Source organism: Hippocampus comes, unplaced genomic scaffold, assembly GCF_001891065.2.
Source record: "Hippocampus comes isolate QL1 unplaced genomic scaffold, H_comes_QL1_v1.1 scaffold174, whole genome shotgun sequence".
Lineage (NCBI taxonomy): Eukaryota > Metazoa > Chordata > Actinopteri > Syngnathiformes > Syngnathidae > Hippocampus > Hippocampus comes.
This window is the reverse complement of record NW_017805983.1, coordinates 37762-51626: the sequence shown is the minus strand read 5'-3', so window position 1 is coordinate 51626 and position 13865 is coordinate 37762. Positions and strand designations below refer to the sequence as shown.

The 13865-nt window shown below is 42.4% G+C and overlaps 2 protein-coding genes across 22 annotated transcripts in view; one reads left to right on the top strand and one right to left on the bottom strand.

Annotated features, from left to right (window-relative positions):
• The window catches only part of nrxn3b (neurexin 3b), a 215121-nt gene that overhangs the window by 165865 nt on the left and 35391 nt on the right, over positions 1 to 13865 (top strand). The window lies entirely within an intron of this gene.
• On the bottom strand, positions 3948 to 11981 carry LOC109528457 (cellular tumor antigen p53-like). Of its 7 annotated transcripts, none has more exons than XM_019891090.1 (13): positions 11829 to 11910; positions 9129 to 9184; positions 8321 to 8412; positions 8173 to 8248; positions 7912 to 8091; positions 6329 to 6503; positions 6098 to 6210; positions 5753 to 5862; positions 5535 to 5659; positions 5298 to 5398; positions 5154 to 5221; positions 4861 to 5043; positions 3948 to 4097 (listed from the first exon to the last, which is right to left on the bottom strand). In XM_019891090.1, the coding sequence occupies exons 3-12, from the start codon at positions 8401 to 8403 to the stop codon at positions 4944 to 4946; spliced, it is 1131 nt and encodes a 376-aa protein (XP_019746649.1). In that variant the 5' UTR covers positions 8404 to 8412; positions 9129 to 9184; positions 11829 to 11910; the 3' UTR covers positions 3948 to 4097; positions 4861 to 4943. The 7 variants fall into 7 exon arrangements, with proteins under 7 accessions (XP_019746649.1, XP_019746646.1, XP_019746648.1 ...); XM_019891087.1 differs by lacking the exon at positions 11829 to 11910 and adding an exon at positions 10479 to 10631; XM_019891089.1 differs by lacking the exon at positions 11829 to 11910 and adding an exon at positions 10479 to 10631 and having other exon boundaries at positions 8173 to 8218.

Sequence of the window (13865 nt, the reverse complement as noted above, 5' to 3'; positions counted from 1 at the left end):
GCCGAAGCACACAAACTAAAATATGTATCACATAATCGGACCGCTCTGATTTGGCAACAATAACGACATGTAATAACTGTTCAAGTCGGACAAACCTTCTTAATGCAGTGCACCCATGCGGCCTTGTGGCCTTAGCCCTTGCCGCGCTCATGTATATTTCATGATTTCCACTGAATAAAATTCAGTCAGGGAAAAGGAATACTCCCATCGCCTCCTCCTTGCATTGCTCTTTGACGGTCACCTCTCTGAGGGATGCTCATGTTGGTGCATAGTTTGGACAGGAATCCAATTCTCACATGACGGCAAAAGAGAAGATGTAGATTGAAAAGTGTGTGGGAGAGAGAGAGAGCGAGAGAGAGAGAGAGAGAGAGAGAGAGAGAGAGAAAGATTGCAGTCAAAACATGGTGGAATTTAGCCCCTGTGTAGCATTTGTGCCGGCGATGCTTCTCCGGCAAAGTGTTCGTACAATAAGCTTCAGTTTGATAAATACTGAAATGGTTCGTACAAATTGACGCAACAGATTCGTCAACATTTAGGCAGTCACTATTACAGTACTCACATCACAGTCATATTCTCTTATATTAGTGCTGTACTGATGAGCTCAGAGAAGAGCTCGAGCGTTATTGTTCATCTCACTGAGTTCGAGTTCTGTTAATTGTCATTGCTGTTTGATTTGTATAAAATCAAATATTATGGAATGATATTTTCGATAAAATACAAGTTTGAAAAATTGTTTGGTTTAGAAGGCTGGAACAGATCAATAGCGTTTCTCTTTATTTGAATTGGAAAAGATGATTTGAGAGACAAGTATTTGGAGTAACGAGCATGGACAAAGAACCAATTAAACTATCTCAAAGCACCAGTGGACCGATTCTGGCGAGAAGAGCTTGGTTAAAAAAAACAAAACACAAAAAAACAATCACCCAGGAGATGAACTTGAAAATTCAAAGAGTAAGAGGAGAAGAAAGGAGTTTAGCAGTACAAGTCAAAGTGTTTAGGAATTCAAAGCAAGATCAGACACAAACGTGACAAACACTGTCTGTGAATTCCAAATGACTTTGCGTTGCCTTTCTGTCAGTCTCTAACCCCTACCTCACCCGCATTCTCCTTCTTCTAATCTCCCACCCTTTCTTCCTCCTGGCTTTCTTCTTGGTGCCACGGTGCCGCAACATGATTGTTTTCACACTAAAGAGCCCATTGTGGTGGTGTCAGCGGGGCCGGTCAATTTGTTGAGATTCAGCTGGAGTGTGAGAGAGAATTCATGGCAAAGAAAGCTCCTGTAGGCCAAGGGTACGCACACTGAGGTACAGGGCTGAAGGTTTTTGTAAATAATCAAATTGCCTCCATATTTTGATTGCGATTTAATATGTGATGATTATTTCCCCCCCAGGTCCGCTTCCAATGTATTTTTTTTTTAAATTAACAAACACTAGCCATAAATTAATCTTTAACACGGTGCAGTACCTTGAACAATACGGCATTTTTAATTTGATTTATTTATTTTTCAAACTGAAATGTTTCCTTGAAGAGCTGCGCTCACAGTGAAATCTCCTTTAACCAACTCCAGACGCTTTCCTTGGTGATAAACGAGACAGATCTCGATGAGTACCTCATGAAAGCTATGTGGGCCAGGAACTAAATTTACGCGCGCACACACATATGCTCACCATCATTCAATCAGCCTCATACAAACACACAGCGGGGTTGCCATCTCATCTCCAAATAGTCTTCAATTCTCAATTCTCAGAATGATAAACTCCCTTTAGTCACCTGAGCCTTCACAAGACGGCAAAGAGAGGAAGGCAGGGATGGAGAAAGTGAGCTGCCAGGGGAGAAAAAGACACTCCACTTTTCACAAATGGGACTCCCCTTTTGGATTTTCAACAAGGGTGAGATGCATTTGGGCCCGCCCAAGCCAAAATGACAAAAATGTCTCGCAGTAAGCTGCCTCTCGCACTACAAATGGTGTGCCAGATTGTCTTTCTCGCCAGTACAAACACATATGTATTATGCACAAGCGGGATGTACACACCGCAAATGCATTCATTGAGGATTAAGGTTTGAGTAGTTGAGGAGGGGGAAATGCTGGAAGTTGTTTTTCCTCTTCCTCGCAGTTAAAAAAAATCCCCACTCTGTGACACTCCGTCAGAGATGAAGGGTGAACATATGAAAGTGAGGAGCTGTGCATCTTCCAGAGAGAGTTGACTAAATCTGCCTCTTATTGACTATCGCCGTGACAAAGCTCCATTGTCAAGGAGACAAAACGGGCTTCCGCGAGGCTGGGGATCATCAGAAAACCAATCTATAAAGATGAAAGATAGTATATTTCCGACTGGATGGAGATGACAGAGAATTATTAGAAACACAGAGTCACAGACGGTGATAGAATAACACCGGACTTGAATTGATCCTCAAATGGTCAGGGCAGGCATCACGGCAGATGGCCAAGAACATGTCAGCCAAGTCTTCTATCTTACCATCTCTTGTTCTGCTCCTGTCATGCCCCGAGGCATTCTCTAGCCCTTCAAAAAAAAAAAAGTTCCAGTTCTCGCATTGTCAGTTTTCACAGTCCTCTTCCTTAGATGCACTTAGGCATTTTCTGTCAGGTCAGTAACCATGACGCCACGGCGGTCAAAGCCCTTCAATATCATTCCATCCAAGTTGACCAAATAGCCTTGTGACCTTTTCCGCAGGAGCATTGTCCTGCGCACTTCCTTTCATGTTTGCGGTTCAGACGTCAGTATCGCGATGGCCGTACGCCACTACGTGAGCTGCTCAAAACGTCTTGACGTGGTCATCTTGACAGCGTTTGCAGCATCTTGAGATCCAGATGATGCAATTATGCACATTTCCGTGAAATGAGAAGTCGCCGTTGTGTCGCGCGGCCTTAACTTGCGCTGGCCGTTTTCCAGCAGGCTTCTGCCTGGACAGCAAATAATGCCATTTGGAGCGAACGAGGACCTTGTGACTCAGTGCATTTGCCTTTCGCTCAGAAAAAGCCTCCGAGGGAGTGTTGTTTGTGCACCAATGCTGCCACTCAAGGCATAGCGAAACTTTGAAGTCCATGGTAATCATAAAATTGCCAATGGATCATGTCCCTCACGCTCGTTGCCTTTGGAACGTATGAAAAATGCCTAACATGTGATCAGCATTTTCATATTTTATTGATAAAGCATGCGACAAATTTGTAATTGTCTAGAAAAGGCGGAACCACTATGAGCCAATTAATTTTAGAATAAAAACGTTTTTAATGTACTTTTTTTTTTTTTTTTTAAGGCGAAGTTAACATTTTAAGAGCACTTCAGAACGACCGCATAACCTGTTCTTAACGCCAGCTCGGTGGAGCACAACCTGGCAAAGAGGGCGGACAGTGACGGGAGTGATGGAAGGTTGATGTTTGGAGCGAGCGCACAAGAGACAGCGAGAAAGACAAGAGAGAGGAGAACTCGAGATTTATAGGAAAACAGAGATGGAGGCCAAATCGGTGCTGTGTGTCTCTAATCCCCCTTCAGGGGACGGCAGTTTAAGGAGTCCTTCTATGACAGATAAACTTGCCTGAGACACACACACACTTCCTTTGAAGGCTGTGCGGTCTTCAGGGTTGTGGGCTCTCCAGAACTTATGCTGCCACTGCTGGTGGTGTCTTGTGCAATATTTTGAATCCAGGTTAGGAACGCAGGGCACATTTTCATCATTTTGACAATTAATTACATGTCACAAAAGCTTTTTTTTTTTTTAAATCATCAGGCTACTTTCTGGATTATGGAGAATGTAATCCAGTAAACTCAGTTTGCTACGCACAAATTCATCCGGGGAATCGATGCTAAGTAACTCCTATTTGCAATTCTCTCTAGTCATTGATGTAAAGTAAGGTCAGGTGACACGTACAGTTTTAAGTGTAGACTGCAGATGTGGTAAAAAACCCCAAAAAAGAAAAAAAACCCACCATATATATGATAATGTTTATTCATGGAAAAATGTGTAACAAAGGGAAACAGTTGCTCCAAATGGAGGAAAGGACACCTAACCCGTGTCAGACTACAGTATAAAACATTTCATGCCACAAAAAAAAAGGTAATCATTAATGATACAACAACTCAACTCAACTGTATTTAAAGAGCACTTTCAAACAGCCATCGCTGCATACAAATTGCTGTACATGGAGCAATTTAACATATACAACAAACAGTTGTTTATGATGATACTAATGCAGCGTGTTATACCGGAGACAAATTCCTTGTGTGTTCTACATACTTGGCCAATAAAGATGATTCTGATTCTGAACAGTAAAGCAAATCAGTAAAAAAGACGGTAGAAAGCACCGAACAGCAAAACCAAGAACAAATCTAAGTCATGCTGAGTCAAATGCCAAAGAATACAAGTGAGTTTTGAGGCGGGTTTTGAAGATGGGCAGCGAGGAGGCTTGCCGAATGTTCAGTGGGAGGTCATTACAGAGAGAGGGACCAGCAACAGAAAAGGCTCGATCCCTTCTGAGCCTCAGTTTAGTTCTTGGTACTTCTAATAATGTCTGGTCCGCAGACCTGAGGCGCCGGGCAGGTGTGTAGGGGCGGATGAGCTCAGAGAGGTACGGTGGCGCAAGGGCATTTAGAGATTTGAAAACAAATAAGAGGATCTTGATCTAAAATGTATGGGGAGCCAGTGAAGGGATGCCAGAATAGGAGTTATGTGCTCCCTCTTACGAGTACCAGTCAAGAGGCGAGCAGCGGCATTCTGGACCAGCTGGAGACGCTTAATGGAGGACTGGCTGACTCCAAAGTAAAGGGCATTGCAGTAATCGAGCCGGGATGTGACAAAGGCATGAATTACTGTCTCAAAGTGTTCATGAGAGAGGAGAGAGAAAAAAAAACAGTACATAATCAGACTCTCTTTTTATCCCATTGCTTGCATAATTTTTTTTTTAAGGGGGTCGGGGGGTAGACTTTTCATTCAGTGTCACTGCGTTCTCCTTTCAGCATGAGTCGCTTCCCACTGATTGGCATCGGCACGTGCTGCTGGTCCACCGCCGCATTTGACTTGTTTTTTCTGCAAAGATAAGAAAATAAAAAATATCTAAATTAAAACATTTCTAAGCTATTGTTTGAATAAAAATGGCTTTGGAACTGGCCAAAAATGTTCCAATGTAAACTTCTCACCCTTTCTTGTCCTGTTCCAGGCCTTCGTAGAACCGTTTAAACAGCTCATAACGGTCACGCCCTCGAATCTGAAAGGAAATGATTTGCATGATGTTTAAAAATCCAAAATAAGGAAGTTGAAATTTAAGCTTTGCTATGACGTACGGGCAAATAAAAAATCTCTTCGTCATCTCCCTCCGTGCTGGAGGTGGTGGAGGTGGGAACGGACCTCTTAACGGGGGCGCTGGTCGTGGCTGGGGTGCTCTCTGTGAACACAATGTGGGGGGGAAAAAAAATGTTGAACTGAGCAGAACTGCAAAAAAAAGTCTGTAGAAGCCATGTTCAAAAGATACAGGCAATTTAGTTTTGAAGTTCCATTTTTTGGTCATTTTGGACACCCACTTCGTTTCTTAGTTTGCTTGGTGCCATTTATGATCTGGGTGTGGTTCTCCTCTTCGGATTTGCGATCCCGACCGGGACACGCACAAATGCGCACCTCAAAACACCTTCGACCCAAAATCACGCCCCTGCGAAGGACAGAAATTAATCGTGGCCGTAATGAATGAGGAATTTAGACCGGAGGGGGACACCGGGTCCAACGCGATCAAAGCACAACCTACTCGGGGGTCTCCAGAGTCAAAATTGCGAGGATGGGCCTGCGATTCATCCCTCCCATGCAGGAGCTGTTGCACATGAAGGAGAGTAGGATGGTTGTCATCTCAGAGCCCAACTAAAAAACAAGAGAAGATTTTGTGGGGTTTGTATGTAGGAGAGCTAGGGCAAAATGTTACCATGAGGGGCAGCAGTGGGAGTGGGGGGGGGGGGCATGTAGAGCATATCATTTCATGTGAGACCGTTTCTTGTTTTGGCAGATTTTTCAGTGCTTAATTTACATAATTGGAATTTTCCTGTTCACTCCAAGGAGGTGACGGTTTTAACTTGGCAAGAGGTTATTTGTGACGTACCTGGGGGGTCTCGTAGGGAACGGTCACGCTCTGCCTCTTGGTGAAAACGTCCTCAAAATACTGCACCCTCTGGCTGCCCTCCATTCGGATCAGATGGCTGCGGTGCTCTGCGGCTACATGGCAACATATATACAAGACCATTTTATGTTTTTTTTTTTTCCACAAATCGATTCTACTGTTCAGACCCCACATTGTCTGTTATTTTTTTACAAATTATGGAACAAGACGTACCATCCTGGTTCTGGTGGTGGGGGCAACGGCGTACCACGTCGGCCGCGTGCTCCGTTTTCTTGTAGACCGCCATGGCTTTGAGGATGGCGCCCGCCGGCGGCTCTTTGCTCACCAGAATTTCCACCGGGGTGGTCTTAGCCAGCTGGCAGTACAGCTTGTTGAGCATCACAGAAAACTGACCAAAAAAAAAATCAGACGATTTTTTTTACCTTAGCAAAATCCATTTTAACCCTTTGTGTGCTGCAGAACGGCAGTGAGGGGAACATGTCCCATCATGTTCAGCTCTTGCCATCAAGTCACAAGCAGGGAAATGGAAGAGGGAGGTAACTTTTCCAGCCAGATCAGCCTAACGTGAACCCAAGTGACCAACCGCAGCGGGCCGTGGGTTGCATCACAGGTAGAGCCACTGGCTCACGCCTCGTGAAAGACAATGATGCGATTTGACGAGAATGAATGAAACTCAGTGGCTCGGAGAAAGAGAAACAAAAGAGCGGTTTGGGAATGGTTGCCGAGGTAAGATTTTGACTTTGATGAAATGTGTTCTCCAAAAATGTTTCGCATACTTGCCTGTTGAAAGTTAGCATTCAAAACTAGATTGAGCTCGGCGTGGATCACAGTGCTCGACAGCAACTTTTTGTCTCAGGCCTCCGCCACATACTGGACACGGTGGACCCTTTACAGTTTAGTGCAAGCCAGACATTTTTATGGGGATGGGAGGACAGTCAAGTATGTTTTTTTTTTTTAATCTTGTCATGATTAAAATAATTAAAATATATAAAACTCTTTTAGAGCTTTAGAAATTATTAGTTTTTAGAGTTTTTAGGGCACATAAATGGAATTCAGAGAAATTACTAGTGTTCTTTTCAAAGTCAGCAACTCAAAACATTTTAGACTTTTTAAGACTAGAGTTGCACCGAAAGGAAAATTCTTGCCCGAAACCCAAAATGACAATACTAATACTTGAACAAGGCTCGAGACTGAGACCAAGTTGGGCGCCCAGTCATCCTAATTTCTCAATGGTACACCTAAAAAATAAAAAAAATAAGAGGCTGCACCGGTACGACCAGCCTGTCGAGGAGTAAGGTATGAGTTACTCTCGATAGCTTTGTATTAAATGTTTGCTTAGGAGCAACTTTTGTTAACAGAACTTGAGTCTCTTGTACGTTATATTTTGTAAGCCAAGCGACTAGCACTTTCACGATCACAGCATCTCAAGGATAGCCGAGATATTTTGTCAGGAACGTTTGCATCTCAGCCAAAACAACAAACATACGCCAGAAAGGCTCCAAAATTTATTTATCATAATTTCTTTCTCTGAATTGTTTCAGCCTACTTCCACATACGGTTGGAGAAGTGGATGTGTCGGAATTTTGAATTTGTATGTTTTTTTTTTTTTTTTTAAAGCAAGATGTCACCACTGAGCCACCGAAAATGACAATAACCAACGTTAGCCAATTTATTGTACAAATCTCAAAATCAAAAACCTCAGCACTCTACTGTGCAAACAAAGAAATAACCATGGCTGATAGAAAAGTGTTTATTACACTGCAATTATATCTAAGAGGTTCAAGTCTGGAACTTACAGTGGATGTAACTGACTTGGCAGTTCCAGACTTCTGGAAACGGAGCAGGAAGTCGTACTCCCCGGGATGGTCTGTGGTGACCAGCACAGTGGGGGTCGGTGGCGGGACGCCTTCAGTGGCGAGCGGCTCAGCTGATATGTTGAAGATTTCATCGTCAAATTGTACTTGCAACTCGGGGAGCTGCGTGAGCAGGGCAGGGGCAAAAACTAAATGAACACAACGGTTTTGCAAAGAAGGAAAAAGTAGACCGAGCACTGTTACCTGGTTGCTGCTGGATGGGTCATTATCATCAAGAGGACCGGTCATGCTTGGTGTAGAAAGCAAATCCTGCACATTTCTGTTTTCAGATTTTTAAATGTTAACCTTGATTTAATTTTTTATTTTTTATTTTTTTTTAAAAGGAACTTACATGTTTTGCCAGAAATCACTGAATGATCCCTGACTATTCAGGAACTCCTGGCTCAGAGACAAGTCCCCCAGGCTTGGCTCCATCTTTGATATCTAGAAAATATGAGAAAATGAGGAAGATTGCAAGGGAGCAGCAATTTACATCATTTTTTATGTACTATAGTTCAAATGTATTAATGGAAAATTTAAAACATCTGGGACTATATATATATATATATATATACATACATACATACACACACAGACACACACACACACACACACACACACACACACAGTGATCCCTCGCTCTATCGCGGTTCACTTTCCGCGGCTTCGCTGTTTCACGGATTTTTTTGTGCCTTTTTTAATGCTTTTAACCCTTTAAATCAGAACGCGTCGGTGGCGTCGCGTGTCGACAGTACAGTATTTCCAAAAACTATTGTAGTAATTTGTTGAAAACTTTTTTTTTTTTTTTTTTGTAATTGGGCCTGAAAACAGGTTTTAGTCTTTCATTGAATATATAGTTAAGTATTGTATAATAACTACTTCACGGATTTCACTTATCACTGGTTCTTTTTGGAACGTAACCCCCGCGATAAATGAGGGATTACTGTATATACCTTTTTTGCACAGTTCATTAGGATTTTGTTCTGTCTCCTGTTTTGCGGCAAATGAATGTCAATGCCTTCGGTCCTCCTTTTTACGCCCACAGAAAGCAAGCATTTGTTTAGATGTTTGTTTTATTTTTAACGTGTATAAAGGACCTTGAGAAAAATGAGTGCTGTAAATGCTCTAAAACTTGCTTAGAGTGTTTCTATATCACAGACCTCACAAATTGTGGGGGTGATCTGGAACGTAGCCCCCACATCGGAAGGGTGGATTGCTGTAACAGCAAGTGTAATAAGACACATTTGTTTTACATCGGAACCACTGTTAGGCCATGTTTCCGGTAACATGAAATTTCAGCAAAGGGTCGGTAAATCAGACAGTTTTTTTTTTTAATCTTTTTTTTCCCCACCATCAAAAATTTAAACAAAATAACCATAAAACATAAAACAAGACATTGAACCCGGCGCTGCCGCCCCCCATTTAGTCTTCTCCTCGCTCCTGACTCGGGGGGCCGGGGCGCGCCGCCGCCTCCCCCGCCGTCCTCCTCCGCCCTCGGTTTTTACTCGGCCCGTGGTGTTCATCAAATAGTTAGCTGAATTTTTTTCGATACATCAGTGGATGCTATTTTCTTAACATTACGGTGCGAGCATGCGACTGTAACACAGAAAACGCGGTTTAAACTGTCTTTTTTTTTGGGAGGGGGGGGGGGTTAAACTGTCGTCGGAGATCGCGGCCGCCGCCATGTTTCAATGTTGTTGACAGACGTCAGGGCAAACGACGCACGCGCTAACCCTCAGTCTACACAAAAACGTAGAGGGTTGTTTGAAAAAAAAATGCCGACCATAAAGTTTTTTTTCGACGGAGAAATTCTCGGTCGGTCGGGTTACCGGAAATACACTACGTTTTTTCTACGCCTTACAGACAACGTCTATAAAGATCAAATTATTATTTCTTAGAAGATGGAGCAGTTAATGCAGGGAAAAATCTTGCTGAAAAAAAACCTGTCCCAACTTGTTTGACAACAGCAGAAACACATTAAATCCCAGCTGGTGGGTGTTATTGGTAATTGTATTTGTTTATCCTGCCTAAGGTACTGTAAGGATCACGGAATGATGTTAAATGATATGGAAGTGAGTGGAATGTGTGTCAATGAGGAAATACGCGTCGCTAATGCCAATCGCGCGTGTCACAGGGCAGTTCAAGGTGATGTTTATTTGTCTGTCCGATAAAAACACGAAGCGGGACCTTCGACGAAAGTAAACAAAACAACTTGCTTGCAAGGAAATTGGTTACTGAGGGGCCCAGTCGCATCCAACCACAAATGTAAAAGTAGATCGATCAAAGAAAAAAAAACTCCCTCTCAATCACTGTTTGCGTCGTGCTTCATCCCATCATTCATCCGATCGCTTGTCGGAAGCTTTAAAATTCATATATACGTATTCTGGCACCGTGGAACGAAAGCGGAAAAACGTTAGCATAGCTGCCTAGCATTACCATTCATGCTGCAACTAGGTTGGGCGACACCTTTTCCGCTCTAAACAAGGCGCTGCCGTTGAGAAGACACATACCTGGAATCGTAAGGCTACCGCCGAGTGGCAATGGGTCAATTTGGTTTAAAGTCGAGCCGATTAAAAAACAAAAGCCGAAATATATTCATCAGACTCCGTCCAGCAGCAGCAGACTGTTTTGGGGGTTCCCACCATAGGCGAGCGGGGCGGGGCTTATTCCCCTCGTGACGCTGTGCGCGTGAAATAATTGGTTGGGAACTAACCATGCTTTTCAGGGAATATGGCACATGAAAAGTACAGTATTTTATTTATTTTGACAAATGATTGGTTGGGAAATAATAATTGAGGTATAATCAATGTAATAATTATTATCTCAAGTCAAAACAACTGGTACATATTTCAGGTATAAGCTATATTAAGTATTAGACGTATTGTATTTTTCCCCTTCATTTACAATTAAACACTTTGTTAATTCAAATGTTGTTGAAACTATGTAACATATACAGTTTCATTTAGAAAAAGAAAATATATATATATGTATTTGAATATATACATTTTGTCGTCGGAGATCGCGGCCGCCGCCATGTTTCAATGTTGTTGACAGACGTCAGGGCAAACGACGCACGCGCTAACCCTCAGTCTACACAAAAACGTAGAGGGTTGTTTGAAAAAAAAATGCCGACCATAAAGTTTTTTTTCGACGGAGAAATTCTCGGTCGGTCGGGTTACCGGAAATACACTACGTTTTTTCTACGCCTTACAGACAACGTCTATAAAGATCAAATTATTATTTCTTAGAAGATGGAGCAGTTAATGCAGGGAAAAATCTTGCTGAAAAAAAACCTGTCCCAACTTGTTTGACAACAGCAGAAACACATTAAATCCCAGCTGGTGGGTGTTATTGGTAATTGTATTTGTTTATCCTGCCTAAGGTACTGTAAGGATCACGGAATGATGTTAAATGATATGGAAGTGAGTGGAATGTGTGTCAATGAGGAAATACGCGTCGCTAATGCCAATCGCGCGTGTCACAGGGCAGTTCAAGGTGATGTTTATTTGTCTGTCCGATAAAAACACGAAGCGGGACCTTCGACGAAAGTAAACAAAACAACTTGCTTGCAAGGAAATTGGTTACTGAGGGGCCCAGTCGCATCCAACCACAAATGTAAAAGTAGATCGATCAAAGAAAAAAAAACTCCCTCTCAATCACTGTTTGCGTCGTGCTTCATCCCATCATTCATCCGATCGCTTGTCGGAAGCTTTAAAATTCATATATACGTATTCTGGCACCGTGGAACGAAAGCGGAAAAACGTTAGCATAGCTGCCTAGCATTACCATTCATGCTGCAACTAGGTTGGGCGACACCTTTTCCGCTCTAAACAAGGCGCTGCCGTTGAGAAGACACATACCTGGAATCGTAAGGCTACCGCCGAGTGGCAATGGGTCAATTTGGTTTAAAGTCGAGCCGATTAAAAAACAAAAGCCGAAATATATTCATCAGACTCCGTCCAGCAGCAGCAGACTGTTTTGGGGGTTCCCACCATAGGCGAGCGGGGCGGGGCTTATTCCCCTCGTGACGCTGTGCGCGTGAAATAATTGGTTGGGAACTAACCATGCTTTTCAGGGAATATGGCACATGAAAAGTACAGTATTTTATTTATTTTGACAAATGATTGGTTGGGAAATAATAATTGAGGTATAATCAATGTAATAATTATTATCTCAAGTCAAAACAACTGGTACATATTTCAGGTATAAGCTATATTAAGTATTAGACGTATTGTATTTTTCCCCTTCATTTACAATTAAACACTTTGTTAATTCAAATGTTGTTGAAACTATGTAACATATACAGTTTCATTTAGAAAAAGAAAATATATATATATGTATTTGAATATATACATTTTCTAATCCGCTTATCCTCTTCTGTCAGCTATTTTTTTCCCGAATAGCTTTAAATGCTTTTAAAACTTTTATTTACCTCAAGCACATTGAGTTACCTCGTGTATGAAATGCACAATATAAATAAAGTTGCCTTGCCTAGCCTTGAGCCTTCGACTGAGTTCCACTCTAGTTAGGAGTGCATTGCTGTAATGATTGTCACATGAACTTTGCACTGACGCAGTGGCCTTGATGTTGCTAGAACAATTGTCTCGTCGAGCAAAACGACCAGAACGCAATGCTTATTTATTTCTATCATTTCTTACTAAATCCTTATTTTAGCATTTTGCACTCCAGCCTGCTTACATGGATTACGTGCATGCATGCACAATCGCCAACACATGCGGCGTCGCCGCAGCCAATCACTTGCAGCGCTTGATTTAGCATTAATGGATTTGTAATGACATTGGCATCTACTTACATTGCAATCACATTTCAAGCCTCCTCTCTGCAGGCGTCCTTGTTAACTGGGAGCGAGCCAAGCAGCAACGGGCGCTATCTGCTCTGCCTTGTGATACGTGCTTATCTTCCTGCACTTTCTTTTTATGAACAAGAAAATTGCCTTTAAAAATGCCCCGTGCCTTATTACTTTTGAGCCAATTAATTTCATGACAAGTAATTCCTTTTACGACACAGCGAGGCGAAAAATAATCTGGCAGAATAACTGACGAGGAAAGACAAGCACACCCCGAAAGAATGCTAAAGAGACTCCAATCCCCCTCCACCCCCCAACCACCCCATCATAACTCGAACAAAAATTGAAGTTTAGTGGAGACATAGTTTGATGACAGCATGCCCTGAAAGTGTCCAACATAATCAAGAAATAGACGATTTGCATTTATGTTCTTTGAATTAGAAGGGACAGAGTGACCTACATTCTCGCCTGCGTATATGTTCTTAGAAGTGTCGGTTACATACTCAAATGCTGTTAATGTAAGTTCTCTCCCTCTTGTTTGCTGTCAAATTATCAAACGCATACCATGGGTGACCTCATCAAATGGGGGTCCCATATTCTGATGAGTCAAAAGATTTTTCTGCAACACAGGCTGTCTCCAGTTTAATACGATCTCTCCCTTTTCAACACCAAAGTGTTTGTTTTTTTGGGAGGGAGTACAATTTATAAGCGAGACTGTTTTTTTTCATGATTCTTCCTTTCACTTCTGTTTTCAAATTTATGTGGAAGTCATTCGAAACAGAAGTGACACATTTTGACAAGCTGCCGAGATGTGCCACACTTTTAATCAGCGTGTGGGCTCTGATAGGCTCAGTCACCTCACACGCTGTGGTGTCAACCACTCTCGACTGTCGCTTCCGTCACATATCTTCATCCTTAAAAAAATGCATCAAATCACTTAATCTCGTGAATTGCAGATCACGTCATACGAAGAGCACGACGCCTTTATACAATGCCGTTTACGTGAACGATTCATCGGGGAATTGACTTGAATGAAGCGCTCAAGCAAGGGATTCCTTTATGAATATGAAAGAATGAAAATAGACGCAAA

Excerpts from the sequence above, each read along its gene's own strand:
- LOC109528457 (XM_019891084.1), bottom strand. Across the intron at positions 6,504-7,911 it reads CCAAGTCAGTTACATCCACT|TTTTCTGTGATGCTCAACAA; the intron begins GTAAGTTCCAGA and ends TTTTTTGGTCAG. Across the intron at positions 5,863-6,097 it reads TTCCCTACGAGACCCCCCAG|TTGGGCTCTGAGATGACAAC; the intron begins GTACGTCACAAA and ends CTTGTTTTTTAG.